Consider the following 16,986-nt stretch of genomic DNA (forward strand, 5'->3'; position numbering starts at 1 on the left):
CCGCGTTAAACAAGTTCCACAAGATTCAACAGAATGAGATAGAACAGATACGGGGCATAGTACTGATAAACATCTACACGTGTGATATCGATATTTACTCATTTTTCATTAGATTCTGACTCACGTCCTCTATATAATCTAATCTTTTAGAAACAATATTTTCATAAAATTCCGGCTATTTCCGGTTTTAAAATAAGTTTTTTGACCTGAATTTGAAATCGTTTACAAAATTAATACATTTCAGCAAATTTTTAAAAAAACTATTCTGTTTAAATTTTTACGAAGTTTAATAATAAAAGAAAAGATTATTACGTTGTATCATTTACTCTAAAAAAAATTGAACAATTGGAAATTTGAACCGAACGAATTTCTTTGCAAAGAGTAAGACCTGGTTTAAGACAGTTACAAATAATGTTTATACGACAAGATTTAATTTAAATTGTTGCAAAGATAAAAAAAAATATTTTTATAAATGAATAATTTGTTTGTTAAAGATATTGTAAGCGTGGAAGCTATCAGGTCTGTGTTCCACATCATGTTTATGGATTTCATCAGGTAGAATTTTATCAAATATTTTTTAAAAGTTTATTTATTTCCTAAAGAGATGAATAAAGATCCACCAAAGCGAGAGAGGAAATCGTCCGTCACTTTATCAAAACTATTTGCAAAATTATTTCAAAATAGAAGAAAAAAACCCTGAACAATCTTTCTACAATTCCTAAACAACTCTATATGCACGAAAGAAATAGAAAAAATTATGAATTGTCACATGACATACATATATTATATATATATTTTTATTTGCATGCTGTAAAAAATATCTTCCTTTCACAGTCGGCTCATTCAAAAGGATTTTTTAAACTTTTCTTTATTAAGCAAATATATATATTAACTATAGCTTTGGAACTAGTTTCGCAGTCATTGGTATTCCCACTGGTTACCCACCCGTTTTAGGAAATAAAGATTTTTTTGCTATTTTTCGTTAAAGGTAAACTCACTCAATATAAAATCTCCCCAATAAAAAATTGAGGCAAATCGGTATAGTGGTTTCTGAGTTATGATCGGACAAACAAACAAACTTATTCACCTTATTATTGTGTTCATTTTTTTTTAACCGCCAAAGGTTACCCAAGGAGCAATGGCAGAATACATGATCTATCCTAAAAATGCCCTAGTTCACGTTATACCACCACAGGTACTATAAACTCTAAACTTTAATTTAAACTTATTTTTTTTTAAATCCAAAAAAATAGCCTAGCCGCGAGAATATTTTTCTAAAAATCTTTAATTCTTTAGATTGATCCGTTCCATGCCTGCTTTGTTGAACCTTTGGCCTGTTCATTGCATGCAGTAGAACTGGGAAATATCCAGGTATCGAATTCGGTCATTTGTCCTACAATCTTTTGTCTTAAATCATTTGTTCTAAAAATCATCTGTCCTACTGGTCGGGGAAAACTTCATTTATCCTACACATCAAATGTATATCCATTACATCAATTTTCCTGCACATCATTTGTCCTACACATCTTTGTCCTACACATCATTGGTCCTACACAAGATTTGTCCTTCAAAAATTTTTTCCTTCACATAATTTGTCCTACACATCATTTGTCCTACACATAATTTGTCCAACACATAATTTGTCCTTCACATAATTTGTCCTAAATATAATTTGTCCTACACCTCATTTGTCCTACACCTCATTTGTCCTACACCTCATTTGTCCTACACATCATTTGTCCTACACATCATTTGTCCTAAACCTCATTTGTCCTACACCTCATTTGTCCTACACATCATTTGTCCTTCACATCATTTGTCCAAAACATAATTTGTCCTACAGCTCATTGGTTCAACACATAATTTGTCCTGTACATAATTTGTTCTACACCTAATTTGTCCTACACATCATTGGTCCTTCACATCATTTGTCCAACACATAATTTGTCCTGCATAGAGGAGAAAAAATCATTTGCACTCTACATTATTTGTCCTACAGCGAGGGGATAAAATGTGCTCTTTATTAATGTTTAAAAGTAGAATTTAATTTATTTTACTATGTTAAATATATAATATGCTATCATTTAACCTTATTTTGGGCCGAGCACTGCGGCTAGGATGGGCTATGGGGCCGAGCGCTGCAACATCTCGAATATTAAATAATATGGTGTTTCCCACCTTTTTGAGTCAGGCTGGGTTAAGATAATTTGTAGGCCGAGCGCTGTGGCTCGGATGGGCTAAGGGGCCGAGCTCTGCAGCCTTTAAAAGGTTAGATAATGAGCTGTCTCGCAAAAAGAAATTGTCCGTTTGTCACACTTTTTGACCCTATGTCAATATAAATAGAATGTAACAGATATTTATGTAAACATATATTTTATGATGTGTAGGACAAATAATTCTTTTTCACTCTGTAGGACAAAATATGTGTAGGACAAAATATGTGTAGAACAAATGATGCTTTCCTTATCATCATCCTGGATGCCATAGAACTAGGAAGTATCCAGATATCGTATCTTGCATGCCGTAGAACTAGGGAGTATCCAGGTATCGCATCCTGCATGCCATAGAACTAGGAAGTATCCAGGTATCGTATCTTGCATGCCGTAAAACTAGTGAGCATCCAGGTATCATATCTTGCATGCCGTAGAACTAGTCAGTATCCAGGTATCGCATCCTGCATGCCATAGAACTAGGGAGTATCCAGGTATCGGATCCTGCATGCCATAGAACTAGGGAGTATCCAGGTATCGCATCCTGCATGCCATATAACTAGGGAGTATCCAGGTATCGCATCCTGCATGCCATAGAACTAGGAAGTATCCAGGTATCGTATCTTGCATGCCGTAGAACTAGGGAGTATCCAGGTATCGTATCTTGCATGCCGTAAAACTAGGGAATAAACAGGAATCTCATCCTGCATGCGGTGGAATAATAAGGTATTTTAACCTGTATGCCGTAGAACTAGGGAATGATCAGGTATCGTATCTTGCATGCCCTGAAACTAGGGAATATACAGGTATCTCATCCTGCATGCAGTAGAACTTAGGAATTTACAGGTATCTCATCATGCATGTAGTAGAACTTATGAATATATAGGTATTGCAGTATCCTGCATGCAGTAGAACTTAGGAATATACAGGTATCGTTTCCTGCATGCCGTAGAATTAGGGAATATAGAAGTTTCGTATCCTTAATGCTTTAAAAATAGGGAATATACAGGTACCTATCCTGCATGCAGTAGAACTCTTAGAGAACATAGAGGTATCATATCCTGAATGTTGTAAAACTAGGTAATATACACGGTATTGTAGCATACATGCCGCAGAACTAGGGAATATACACTGGTTCATATGCGGTAGAGTATAGGTAATATACAGGTCCGTATCCTGCATGCCGTAAAACTAGGGAATATACAATCATCGTATCATGCATGCCGTTGAATTAGGGAATATGCAGGTAACATATCATGCATGCCGTAGAGATAAGGAATAGCAAGGTATTTCATTCTGCATGCTGTTGAACTAGAGAATATAAAGGTACCGTATCCTGTATGCCTATGGAATATACAGGTATGGTATCCTTCATGCCGTTGAACAATCTGGATTATCCAGGTTTCTCATCCTGCATGCCGTAGAACTTGGGATCTAGTGAGCTTTTTAGTAATGATTAAACTTTATGTTCTCTATGTATAGTGGAATGATATTGTTGTGGTTTCTGGCTGTGGACCTCTTGGACTAGGAATGGTTGCAGGGGCAAAACAAAAGCAGCCAAAGGTTTGCACTCTCTATAAGAAACAAAAAATTATTAAATCGCATAAGGATACAATTACCCTATCTTTATTATAAAAAATATTTGGAAGAAGAATTGTATTTTATTTCAAATATTTTGTTTTAAAATTGGAAACATTTATTTTGCTGAAACTAGAAACCTGATTGAAAGGATAGAAGGATTGGGTTTTGCGTTGTTTCTTCCCCTCATTCAATCTTCGAAACATTTTCAATCTTAAAACTTATTTTACTCTTGAAGCTTGCAAAATGGAACGTATTTACATAATTAGCCTTTACGATTTGAGTTTTTGTTCAAAACTCAGAATTCAAAATACAATATATTTGCAACACAACTTCGAAAACCTTATTTATGATATACACTATTAATTGTGTTGATTTAATAAATAAAAATATTCTATGTTTAAAAGGTTTACGCTATAAAGTTGCAAAGATATAGTTATTTGCAATTTTGAGTTTGTGGCAAAGAAGGAATTTCGTTATATGTGAGACCTTCATAAAATTTCAGTTTTTCATGAACAGTTCTCTTACTCTTAGTAATATTATTAAGCCCAGGTTTTGAAATTTTGAAACTTCTGTCGAGAGATTGTAATTGAAAATAACTGACTTGTTTTTTCGAGATTTTTGTAATTAGTCAGATTTTTGGAACTTCCCAAATGAGAATCTTAATTCGCAATTTAATAGTTTGGACCTCTGAAGATTGAAAGATTAAAGGTTTTTCTCTGAATTCTTCTTAGATAAAAATTGATCTGAATAAATAATATTTCTTCTGTTTCAGATATTCCATTTCAATTGTTACATAAAAATAATTGTCATTTTCTTCTGTTTACTTAAAGTTTCTTTAGCGTATCAATATCCACGTCGCTTAAAATTTGGTTGATGACTTTTTTATATCAAATCTTAATTTACTTTAGCATTTTCATATCTAAAACCTGACTTTTGTCATTTTTTCTACGAACGAAAAATGTTTCCATTGTTAGTATAAAAAATCTAATGATATACAGGGTGTACTACGAAACATGACAGTTGGTAAATAGTTATGGAAGTCGTCTTCCATGTACTTTATGAGATATTAAAGTCTTTTTGCAGTTTATTTCGTTAAAAAAATGTTTTTCTGAAATATATTTTACTTTGAAACCAATTTTACTATAACATGACTCCCATATAATAATTGTATTATTGTCTTTGGTATCAAACAACTTAAAAAATTATGGAAAAAGACATTTTAACCTTTTCACCAACTGTCATGTTTCGTGAGACACCCTTTATATATAGCGACATTGAATAAAAATTAAATAACAATGATAATTCAAAAAAGAGCAAAAATGTGAACTAGGAGAACTATCTACAGAGGTGGGGGGGGGGCAAATANTAAGCTATAACGACTGAGCTCGACAGAAACTTGTCAATTTTGAAATTAAAGGGACTGTTAGCGTAAATTTAAGTGACCTAACATTAAAGATGGTAACCCCGATGCACAGCAGTACCCGTAATACCTTTATCTGATCATCGAAGACAGTGAAAGGAATTGAGTCTTTGCCACAAATTCGAATTTACTATTCCCTTTATCTTTACAACCCAATGTTGTAAATTTTAGAAAGTTCAAACCTTAAATTCTTTTAGATAAAAAATCTAAGTTTGAAATATCAAGGATTTGTATTGTTGGGTTGCAGAAATATAGGGATTTCAAAATTTTGGGAAAAAATTCAACTCCATTGTGGTTCCTACATACAAGTGTCTTGCGTACGTACGCCTCGAGTAAAAAAAATTTGATAGGTACGGTTGTGAATCGAAAATACTACCCTTTGAATAAATTTGGTTACTTGAATTTATTAAGTCTAAAACAGTCCCTTTGACGCTTTACTATGGAGACCCAACATAGGGGAAAGTCCTGCAAATTCACAGCTTTTTTAAATGTTATTTTTATTTTATAATTTTATATATAATACAATTTTTAATATTTACCAATTTTTTTATTTTTCTAAACTTGAATATAAATAGTTGAAAAATAATAGTTCTTTCAGATTTGTCAAGAAGAAGAATTTAATTTATTTCACTTTAAAGCTTTCAGAAGCTTTATCTTTCCTTATATTATTCTTCATGAAGAAACATCTCATTTTAACAATATTTCTATATTTAAGATTTTGTGTTAAATCCGACAAAGTGTAATATACAAGAGGAGGTTTTTAAACTCTCTGAGGTTAGTTAGATATTAGAATTTAAATTAAAAAAGAAATGATCAATTTTAAGATTAATTTAAAACTTCTAAACAATCTGTTTCCTTCAAGGACTGGGCAAAAATATGTTTACGAAATGGAGATTTTCGAAAATTTCGAAATTTCGTTAATTTTAAATTGTTAATTTTTGAATCGTTAACTAAACGGATAAGCCGTTTTTGAAAAGAAAATTAACGGTAAAAAACGTTCAATTTCGTTTTTTTCTTGTTTGAAATTGCATTAAAATGAGGTGCTAATTCAAAAAAATAGAGGGGGCGGGATAAACTTCCTCCCCCCCCACCTGTTTCAGGTAAACTTTAGACACAGGGTTAAAATAAAATATGATACATGAATATATCAATACAATGAAGACGACTTTTTATTTTAGTTTTATTGTAAGTTTACAAGTAATCTTCTCTTTGCAAAGAGAAGATTTTTATTTATTAATAAATCAAAATCGAAACCGAAAGTTGTCTTCATTGTATTGATGTATAACCGAAAGTTGTCTTCATTGTATTGATGTATAACCGAAAGTTGTCTTCATTGTATTGATGTATAACCGAAAGTTGTCTTCATTGTATTGATGTATAACCGAAAGTTGTCTTCATTGTATTGATGTATAACCGAAAGTTGTCTTCATTGTATTGATGTATAACCGCAAGTTGTCTTCATTGTATTGATGTATAACCGCTTATCACTGTATAATTTATAATCGCTTTTTATCTACCAAATTTCCCTAGGGTCTTGGCTGTGATGTTTATATAGAAGCTACAGGGGCAGGCAGCTCAGTAAGGTTAAAATTTAAATAGATTATTTTTTAATTTGTCATTTTCTCATTTCTTTCTATAATTGAAAATCATTTCTGATATTTTGAAAAATTTGCACTTATTTTCCACCAATACAAAGTTCCATTAATTAAAAGAATTCAATGATGAAAAATCTGTTAATGAATTAATAGGCTATGAGAACGACCTTGCTGGAAATCTTTTCAGATTCATTTTGAATATTTTTATATGTTTAATTAATTGTTTTTTAATGTTATATCAAATTTTCATTTGAGATATAGTAATATTTGTTATAGATGCAAGGAACCAAGACAACAAAAACACATTTTAAAAAAATATTATTTCTTGTTTGTAACAACTGTTCTTACTAAATAGGCAAGGTCTGAAAGTGATTGCAAGGCATGGCACCTTTGTAGAATTTTCTGTTTTTGGCGGGGAAATATCAGCTGATTGGAGCATTATTGGTAAACTATAAACTACATCCATCTACACACGTACTCGGGAGTCGGGTTCATCCTATAAGTACTGGTGCAGACATTATGGGAAGCTGGGGCAATTTGTACGGTACACAGCACACACACAGACTATAGACGGTTAAAGTGGGACGGTAAACCAATTATAAACCAACTCCATCTTGTAAGAGTATTGTGACATAGCTCTAAATATTTTACTGCAACTACACAGTACCTGTTGTGATGGCTTGGATAATGCAACTTTTAGAATGGGGTCAAAAGTGTACAATTCAAGCTCTGTCTAAATGTCAGTCCATTACTTCTAATGAACCGGAATTTTCAGTGCAACACTAGCTAGGCCGATTTGGGTTTTTTTGTTCTTTTTACCTTTCTAAATTTCCAATTCCAGCTCTCTTATGCGAAGTTTATAATATTTTATTTGCATTTACAAACTAAAAATAGGTTAACGCCGATCTCTATATATAAATATGAAAGCTTTTAGCTCCGATATATGAGTTAGCTATTGCTGACCAAACTGCTGAACCAAAATGGTTGGCATTTCTTTTCAAAAATTCAGTTTTTTTTTAAATTCACCTTTTTTCAAAGGTTTTTAAAATTATTTTTGTTACAGATTATACCAAAATATTTAAATTTTTGAAACTTAAAAAGAAGAAAATCAATAATCCATAGCATTTTAACTACTGGGTATCCGAAAATACAAACACAGTGTAAAGCATCGCGTCTTTGATCGTAAGATTTTTATTTAATGGAATTGTTATAAATTTAAATTTAAAATTTAAAAAAAACATACCCGATTCACAACGGTACCCTTTAAACCGTAATCCGAGAAAAAAATGGGTATTAGAACTTAGTTTTTTCTGGATATAAAAAGTTAAAAGTGGCTAATTCTGATAATTTCTCCATTGTTTCTAAAGCAAGAAAAATGCAAGTCACTCTTGAAGAAAAACCACAAAAGAAAGTAATTAGTTTTCAACAAACAAAAACATGGATTTCTAATTTATCAGGATAAGACAAAGCTTTCTATGGGACCTATGAAAATCTGACATGCCACTTTATCAATGGACGCTCATTTTAAATTACGTTTACAGTCAATTTAATATAAACGTCGACAATTTTAGACATTCCTAAAGAATATCCTAATATCGTCTATAAAATTGCATGTTTATTAGGACTCCGTCTTTGACAATAACTTTCGTGTTTTTATATAAAAAATTACCATGTAATATTATTTTTATTATTATTATCATTATCATTATTATTATTATTATTTTTATTATAATCATCAGTATCATCATTTAAATATTAAGGTGATTGATGGGAAGGAATCTATTAAAGTAATGCTAAGTACATCAATTCAATAGAAGGCAATATTTTAGGTATCATATTTCCTAGTTTTTCATACTCTCTCTACAAAATAATAACTTAATTAGAAACACGTATTTTATTTTCAAATTTTATTAAAATGAATAAGATATTTATTCTATTATATGCGTAATCTTGAGAGCTGCAGGTTGCTACAGTGCTCCTGCTAAATGTATTGGGGTTAAGGAGGTTTAATTCCTGCAGTAGAAAGTTATCTGGTTAAGGATTGTTTGTCACACAAAAACTAGATATTTTTTTACAAAAATTACAGAAAACGAAACAAGGTTTGTGAATTAACGTCTCTAAGTTCAAAAACACTTGTTTTTAGGAAATGTTAGTTCACAGTTTACTTTGCATTTTATATCTTTGCATTTTATATTAAAAGAATATAACTATTGCAATAAGCAGTTTCGTTACAATATTACTAAATATTAAAGGTATTTCAGGGTTCTTTAACATTTTGATTATTTATCTCTCACGCACCCCCTGACCCTTCAGTAAAAGTAAATTCAACCTAAAGTCTGACCGCGTCAACCTTGTTGTACGGGCTAGTCCTATTGAGTGTCTGCTTCATTTACCAAATGTCTAGGCGATACACTACCATCTGGGACCGGAAAGGTTGACCCGGCTGGGAAATTCAAATGAAATACGGCTGCCCGTGCTCTTTAACAATTATTTTTGTCCCAATAAAATAAATTACAATAAACTTAGGACTGGGGAAGTTATCAAAAATTTGTTTTCTGAAGAATACGCTTTTTTTGGACTAAGTTACATTTGCCGTAATTACACTTCCCATCGCCATCGCCATTGCCATTGCCCAATTGAACAGGAAATTATTTTGAAGGAACTGAGTCTTTGCCTCAAACTCAAATTTTCAATCTTTATATTGTTACAACCTGATGATGAAACAACTTATTTCGAATTTTGATTCTTTGACCTAACAGAATTCATATTTGAAATATGTAAGATCTAAGACATTGGGTTGCAAATGTAAAAGGGCTAGGAACAGGGTCTTAGAGTTAAGGGTTAGAGGTCTCAGAGTTGCGGCTATGACAAACTAGGGCTAGGGGGCTGATAGTTGGGACTAGGGCCGAAGTGAAAAATAAAAATTACAAAATAATGTTAATGTAACCATTATATAAAAGGACTCAAATTAAATGTTACTTATAGCAAATGTTCTTATGACAAGAAATAAATTAAATAATGACAATAAATAGTTATATTGTTGAAATAAAACTGGAACCCGATTAAATGAATTTGGGCTACGTTGCTAAACTAGTTACTGTCAGATCAAATTTAAACCAACGATTCAAAGTTAAAGATTAAGGAAGGATTTATGTTGATACTTCAACGGTTTTGTCAGTTCAAATTTATTTAATACTGTCCCTGAGTTCTTTTTTGGGGTGTCTGAGCTTTATTCAATGGTCAAGTTTGTTTTAAGGTTTAATTCAATACAACTAACATTTAGATATTTTAAATATTTCAGGATCTCCTATTGATCTGGGTGTTTATACAAATATGGGTCGTTCTTCGGGAGCTGTAGCGATCTCTCTTTCTTCACACTCTGAATAATAAATGTTGCTTTTATTTAATAAACATAATATATTCATCAATATCAATGCATCTCTACTTTTTAAGTACTCTGCGCTATTAAGGCGCTTCACGCCCATCTTTAACTTTTAAGTGTTTCATAATCTTTCAGCATTTTCTCATTGATAAAAACAGAAATGTTTGAGGATATACAATTTTTCATAATTTACAATTTTTGTAAATTGACAGCGAGGATATCTGCAATGTTTGACAAAAAATATAATTCACCAAAACCATACTGCAGTTTATTCAATTATCATACAGGGAAATTTTTATCTTTCTAAACATCCCAGGGAAAGATTTTACAGGTTCTTTTAAATTTTGCTTTCTGCATTAAGTTTGTAAGGTAAAAAACAGAATTAAGGCATTTACAATCATATCAAAATCTTCTTTAATTTGTAGGTAGCATAGTGAAAGAATAGATGTCTCTTTGTTCCACATACTATATAATCTAAAGTATATCAAAATTCCAAACTTTAATTAAAAGTTTAGAACTGAATGCTAGGAATGTTATGGATTTCACATTCTAAATAGGTATTCAAATTCGAAATAATTTATCCGCTGAAATTGCTATTACAAACAATAGGTGTCAAAAATTATAACTGCTTAAATGCATGTTTTGTTATTGAGTTTAAATCAAATATTTATAAATGTTTGAAAATATTATTTCTGTTTTTGTTTCTAACAGAAAGTAAGTTTTTAACGTGCCTCGTTACTTTTATTTACATTGTTTTTAAGTTTATTGTTTTTATTGCCTTCTATCTTGAAGAAGACAAACTATAGATAAGACGGGGAAGTTATAATTCTATTTGCAAACAAGGAGTGTCCTCTATACAGCATGGTATTGTTGATAAAATGCTTTTATTACAGTTAAGTAAATGGGTAAAGCAAATCAAAATTAAAGATACCACCCTTTTTCAAATATTAGAAAAATAGAAACAAAATCGGAGTCTTTATTTTTTGGCACTTGCCCCTCAAGGACTTTCTGAATTTAGTAAGAAACTGATTATCACATAAAAAAAAACAGAATGTTTGAAGCCAGACAAAACATCAAAGTTTTATGACAAGTTTTTTATCACAAAAAAACTCATGTTTGAAAAATAGTTACTATTACCTGCCCAAACGTCCATGTTAAAAAACATATCACTTTCGGCAACCACACAATTAAAAAATGGAGTACGTAAAAAAAAATTTCATAAGAGACGAAAATGAGCAACACTTTAGAGTTAAAGGAAGGATTTTATCATAAATTTACAAATCATGCAGATTCACAAATCTTCATGCATGCAAATCTTCGAGATAAGATGGGAGCAAAAATATATGCTAATCTTGGTTTTGAAATTTTTACTTGAGTGGGTCGACCTCAATAGCGAACATTTAGTTTCCCGGTAAAATCGTTCAAGTGCGGGTAAACGGCGGGAGTAACTTTCATTAACCTTGACCGCACTGGGTTCCCAAGCTAGTTAAATATGCAAATATTTGTACACTAATTTCACCATTATCGCAAATAAGTGAAATTAATCATTGCGCGCGCGAAAATTTCTTGAAATTGCGCACAGGCCCAGCGGAATTTCGATTGAACCCCTTAGTTGTTTATAGTGTATCTGGTTTTCTACTTAATTATGTAAATGTATGTATCTGTGAGTAAATAAAAGCAATATGTCAAATCTAGAGTAAACAAGATAAACCTAATCCAATTATCTAATCTACTTTATCATGATAAAATATAAAACAAAAAAAAATTGAGCTTTTTCCACACAAACTTAAATTTTCGAATTCCTATTTTCTTTGCGACCATATGGCGTATACCTTTGGTATTTTGACTTTTTGAACCAACATACGGTTTCGAAAACCATAAGTTGTGGCAAAGACTCAATTTATTTCATGATAAAATAGAATTATTCTAAACATTCCAAAATTGTAAAAATATTATGAAGAGTTACTCACAAAGAATGATATTCAAGAGACAACTGAACTTAAGTCATCTAGTTTTCTCAATACATTTTAGGTCTCTGATAGTAGCCGTCAACATGTTTCTTTCATTCCCAAACCATTTCAATTAAATTTAAATATTTTCAAGTCGTCATTATCGGCTCATACTTTGATGGCAAACTTGAATATTCAGAGAAATCAATAAGTATAAATAAGCGCAAAGAACTCATTTAATCCTGAAGGTCAGATTTTATAATAATAACTGTAATCGTAATTTCAAGAAAAAAGGGCATATCCAATTTACAAGGTATTCTCCAAGGAGTATGGAATAGAAGGGAGATACAATTGACTCGGCCCGCCTTGCCATATGACTATGCTTGCTTTGCAGACGGATACTCCATTTGTATATGAATTATTCAGAATAGGGTATTGTTTACGACGTAATTGTATACATCAGACAAATATTTCTTTTACAAATGGAGTACCGTCTGCAAAGCATAAATAATCATATGGTAGGGCAGACCGCCTCAGTTGTATCTTCCTTCTCTTCCATACTCTTTGGTATTCTCTTAATAAATGGGGCAATATGCAAATGGAGATTTACTCAAAATTAGGCTTTGTGGGTCACTTCATGGGATCCATTCTAATGGAATCCATTCTAATGGGATCCATTCTCATGGGATCCATCCACATGGGATCCATTCTCATGGGATCCATTCTCATGGGATCCATTCTCATGGAATCCATTCTCATGGGATCCATTCTCATGGGATCAATTCTCATGGGATTCATTATCATGGGATTCATTCTCACCAAATACGCAAGTTTCACGTTCTTGCACTTTACAGTCCAAGTTTGAAATATCAAAGGTTGACTCTATGTTCAGAGATATGGGATTGGTAAATTAGAGTTTGAGTGCTCGCTGAAAGGATCTGCACACTGTTCAGTTCCTTTTAAAAGGACTGTATATGAATACTTTCAGACAACCCTTTCTGCAAAGATGGCATTTCCCGATTATTAACAGTACCCTTGAAACTTTGAAACCTTTATCTGATCAATAATGTGGTAAATATTTAAGTTTCGAAGCGTTATTTTTGAAAATTCCGTTATGTTTGTTTTGGAGTAGAAATGCGCGAGTCACTTTCGAAGAGAAACCACAATTTCAAGCAATAAGTTTTTCAGATTATAAACATTGATGAATAAATAATTAATACTTGATCAAACAAAGTTTTAGAGGGTATCGTTGTGAATCGGACATTGTCATCTGTGCACGGACAGTCTCTTGAAAATACGCTTACAGTCACTTTAACTAACCTTCATAATTTTCGTTATTAGTCTGGACACAGCCGCCATTTCTTTCAGGACAAGATACAGATGACTAAACAGGACAAAATCAATATATGTTTGTTTCAATCAGAGATAAGAGAGATACAGAGATCGAATATCAGCTAAAATATGCGATATTTTCCACAGCATGTTCTATTGTATACAAGAACTGTACACCGTACGCGAACATTCAGCAAACATCTGTATTCAGGGATATTTTAGGATCCTTTGGATACGAAACACAAAATCTTAAAAAAGACTAAATTCACAAATGTTATGTCTCATGTTTAAAATTGGATGGCACTCTAAAAACTTATCGTAAAAACGTAGCATGCCGTGCCGGGTCAACTTAGGCCTACGTAGCCCACCCGTGTGAAAGGAGATAAGCAGTATGTGCAGTCTGTGGTTTCAATAAACTGCAATCATTATGTCTTTCCCTAAATCATGTTTAAATCTCTTAAACTGCAATTTTAAAACCCATGGTATCTAACCTCATGCCCTATCTAAAGTTAAAAGAAAAGTTAAAGATATAAAGACGACTGAATTGTAAACATTTCAAAATTCTACAATTTTCTTTATGTTTTCTTTTTTACTAAAAAGCCTTTTTATAGATGTATAAAAATTGACTTGCCATAACTTGCGTGATTGGACTATAAATACACTTCTAGAAGATTATTTTTAAATTGTGTTCCATTTCTCAAAATGAACCGAAGACAGATCGACCTATCGAACAATGTGTGAGAATTTATAATCATTGATGTCTCTTCATTGGCTGTATCATTGTTTTTGCTTCTGATTATTCAAAGAAAACAAATGTTTTTAACAATCATTGGTTGAATACAAAATTTTGTTGATTAGTGTTCAACTTGCACGTACAATAAGAGCTCAGCTGGTCAAGGGGCCATTAAAAATATAATTTAAAAACGATAAATAAAGGAATTCCATGCCACAATATATTACCTCCAACTTTGTTCCATGCTTTTTTGGGCTTGAGGTCACGCCTTGAAAGTCCAACTATTCATTGAGAAGATATAAATTATCTTTTTTTAGAGAAACACTATTTTACTTCAGAGTACATAAAACTCATAATCCCTTTAGAGGAACACTATTATACTTCAGTGTACATAAAACTCATAATCCCTTTAGAGGGACACTATTATACTTCAGAGTACATAAAACTCATAATCCCTTTAGAGAAACACTATTATACTCCAGAGTACATAAAACTCATAATCCCTTTAGAGGGACACTATTATACTCCAGTGTACATAAAACTCATAATCCCTTTAGAGGGACACTATTATACTCCAGAGTACATAAAACTTATAATCCCTTTAGAGGGACACTATTATACTTCAGAGTACATAAAACGCATAATCCCTTTAGAGGGACACTATTATACTTCAGAGTACATAAAACTCATAATCCTATTATAGCAAAACAAGTACCTACGAAAAAAATGGATGAGAATTATATTCTACTTACTTCTCAAAACTATTTTGTTTACGGTGCTAAAATGTACATCTCTAGAACTATGAACAGTATTAGTGAATTATTTTTTTAGAGTTTTTAGACTTTCAAGATTAATAAAATAATTTCCCTCGGCCATCCCATCTTATATACCCCATTTTATGTTGTACAATATTACTATAGTGTTAGCATTAACCCTAATCACTGATTATCCCTCTTCTCTCGTCCCATTGCCCCCTTTATGAAGCTTATCCCCCCCCCCCCCCCTTCTGAAGCTTATCCCCCCACATGTATACATTCTACAATTTAACTTAACAAAAGTAAATAATTATAAGATCGCCTCAATGAACATAAAATGCAAAAAAAACCGATATTTTATGCAAGTGAACACAAAGAAATGTTGTAGAAGAAAATTAATGATATATCAATATTCCATTCTTCTAAAGTAAACAATTCCGAATATTTCTGTCAATAACACATTTTCTTTATATGGTTTTTTAATATGATTGACCCCTTCACCTTTAATAATAAATAGAGAACCCCTTCCCTCCCCTCCCCACTAGAAAAAAGGACTGTCCCAGTAATTTCAAGTGTAACTCCATTCTGTGAACTATTTTTTAAAAATCTTGTTTATATCATTCCTGAGTATAGAGTCTGGGTTCAAATTCTTTAAGTGAATTTGATCTGAGAGTTGATTTCTTGGTAGGGCTGATTGATTGATTAGTTGATTTCTTGATCGGACTAGATTGGTTTGATCGGCTTGTATAGTTATTATATTTCGTTGTCACAGATTTGGATGAACTCGGTTGTTTAAACTTTTTCAAATGCAGAAAATGTTTTGATTTGGTTTTGAGCTCATATCTTATCCTTTAGTTAGAATAATCTTTTTTCGCTAAATAATGCAAAATTGTGCATGCCCTCAAATCAAAGAAAACCTTGATATTCCCAATGTCGGTTACTGTGAAAGTACTCTTAAGAAAGGGTAATTCTAAATTTGTTGTAAAATTTAACTATTTTTAAATTTTTTTTTTAATTTTGAATTTCTTGAGTGAAAAGTAATTTAAATTTATATTCAATTTTATGGTTCGGATGAATATATTTGCAATTCCATCTTTTTAAAAAATTAAATATTGTCATACTTTTGATCGACTTTTTATAATTGTGGTTGAACAATCATCATATCTTGCTGCTGCGTTGCAAAGAGTATTTTCATTCTGCTCTGAGCAACAAAATGACCTGGAAGGGGGGAAGGGAGGAGTCTTAATCCAGTCCTGATCTAAACAAAAAAAAAGATTATGCTGTAGGGATTATAATCATAAGTGACCCTCCGTTTAAAAATGACGCACGTCCGATTCACAACAATACCCTTTAAACCAGAATCTGAGCAGTTATGTGGAAGCATAAAAATGAAGAAAATGAGTCTTTGTCAACGAAAAATGTGTTTAAACCCTGATCATGTAAACCTCAGATATTTCAAACTATATTTGATCTAACACAATTCATATCAAATGTCTGCAATGTCGAGTTGCAAAGATATAGATATAGAACATCAAAGTTTATTGCAAGAACTCAGTTCCTTTCTCCAAAGAAGCAAGTAGAGCGAAAATCTCTTTTGAACAGATGTACCAATATTGAGGCCCATTGTAAATTACGTCGTATATTGTTCATATAGTAATTTTGCAAATCCTGTATTGCGATTAACCCATTTCATGTAAGTATAACTATAACTCCGTCATACTGATATTGTGATTGTTTAACTACGTTATATATAGTAGCGCATAACCTGTATGTACGCTGTTAATGAACAATTCTAATCTGCACTAAAGAAATAAATCTCAGTTCATAGATAAACTCCACACTGTTTACTGCAAGAGAGTAATCCTGAAATCCTGTTTTTGCTAACACAGGTCGGATTGTCCCCATGCATTTGGGATAGAAATAGCTTGTTGATAGCTAGGCTTGTGTCCATTTAGAGAGGAATGAAACCATGTGTTCATAAAACCAGGTCGGTTCGTCCCCATCAATTGGGATCAATATTAAGCTTTCA

The 16,986-nt window shown here is 32.0% G+C and overlaps 2 protein-coding genes and 3 long non-coding RNA genes across 5 annotated transcripts in view; 3 read left to right on the forward strand and 2 right to left on the reverse strand.

Moving 5' to 3' along the window:
* Nucleotides 1–494: 494 nt before the first annotated feature.
* On the forward strand, nucleotides 495–3,860 carry LOC111713770 (erythritol/L-threitol dehydrogenase; the record flags this gene model as incomplete). The annotated part of the gene is given in 4 exon segments (XM_023488716.1): nucleotides 495–555; nucleotides 1,124–1,195; nucleotides 1,297–1,371; nucleotides 3,693–3,860. Coding segments are annotated over 4 exon segments (361 nt in total), but the record flags the coding sequence as incomplete, so codon positions are not given.
* Nucleotides 3,861–5,877: 2,017 nt separating this feature from the next.
* Nucleotides 5,878–8,476, forward strand: LOC111713772 (uncharacterized). Its single transcript, XR_002767780.1, has 3 exons — nucleotides 5,878–5,985; nucleotides 6,742–6,794; nucleotides 7,162–8,476. It is a non-coding gene; the product is annotated as an uncharacterized LOC111713772 (long non-coding RNA).
* Nucleotides 8,477–8,563: 87 nt separating this feature from the next.
* On the forward strand, nucleotides 8,564–10,240 carry LOC111713773 (uncharacterized). The gene is made up of 2 exons (XR_002767781.1): nucleotides 8,564–8,635; nucleotides 10,108–10,240. It is a non-coding gene; the product is annotated as an uncharacterized LOC111713773 (long non-coding RNA).
* On the reverse strand, nucleotides 10,102–14,485 carry LOC111713774 (uncharacterized). Its single transcript, XR_002767782.1, has 3 exons — nucleotides 14,430–14,485; nucleotides 13,458–13,521; nucleotides 10,102–10,185 (listed from the first exon to the last, which is right to left on the reverse strand). It is a non-coding gene; the product is annotated as an uncharacterized LOC111713774 (long non-coding RNA).
* A 1,587-nt stretch (nucleotides 14,486–16,072) lies between these two features.
* The window catches only part of LOC111713765 (uncharacterized), a gene marked incomplete in the record, with an annotated part of 9,726 nt that continues 8,812 nt past the window's right edge, over nucleotides 16,073–16,986 (reverse strand). The window contains 1 exon segment of the mRNA XM_023488712.1: nucleotides 16,073–16,215. Within this exon segment, the coding sequence (XP_023344480.1) occupies nucleotides 16,073–16,215 (143 nt within the window).

The sequence above is a fragment of the Eurytemora carolleeae genome, unplaced genomic scaffold, assembly GCF_000591075.1.
Source record: "Eurytemora carolleeae unplaced genomic scaffold, Eaff_2.0 scaffold1307, whole genome shotgun sequence".
Taxonomy (NCBI): Eukaryota; Metazoa; Arthropoda; class Copepoda; order Calanoida; family Temoridae; genus Eurytemora; species Eurytemora carolleeae.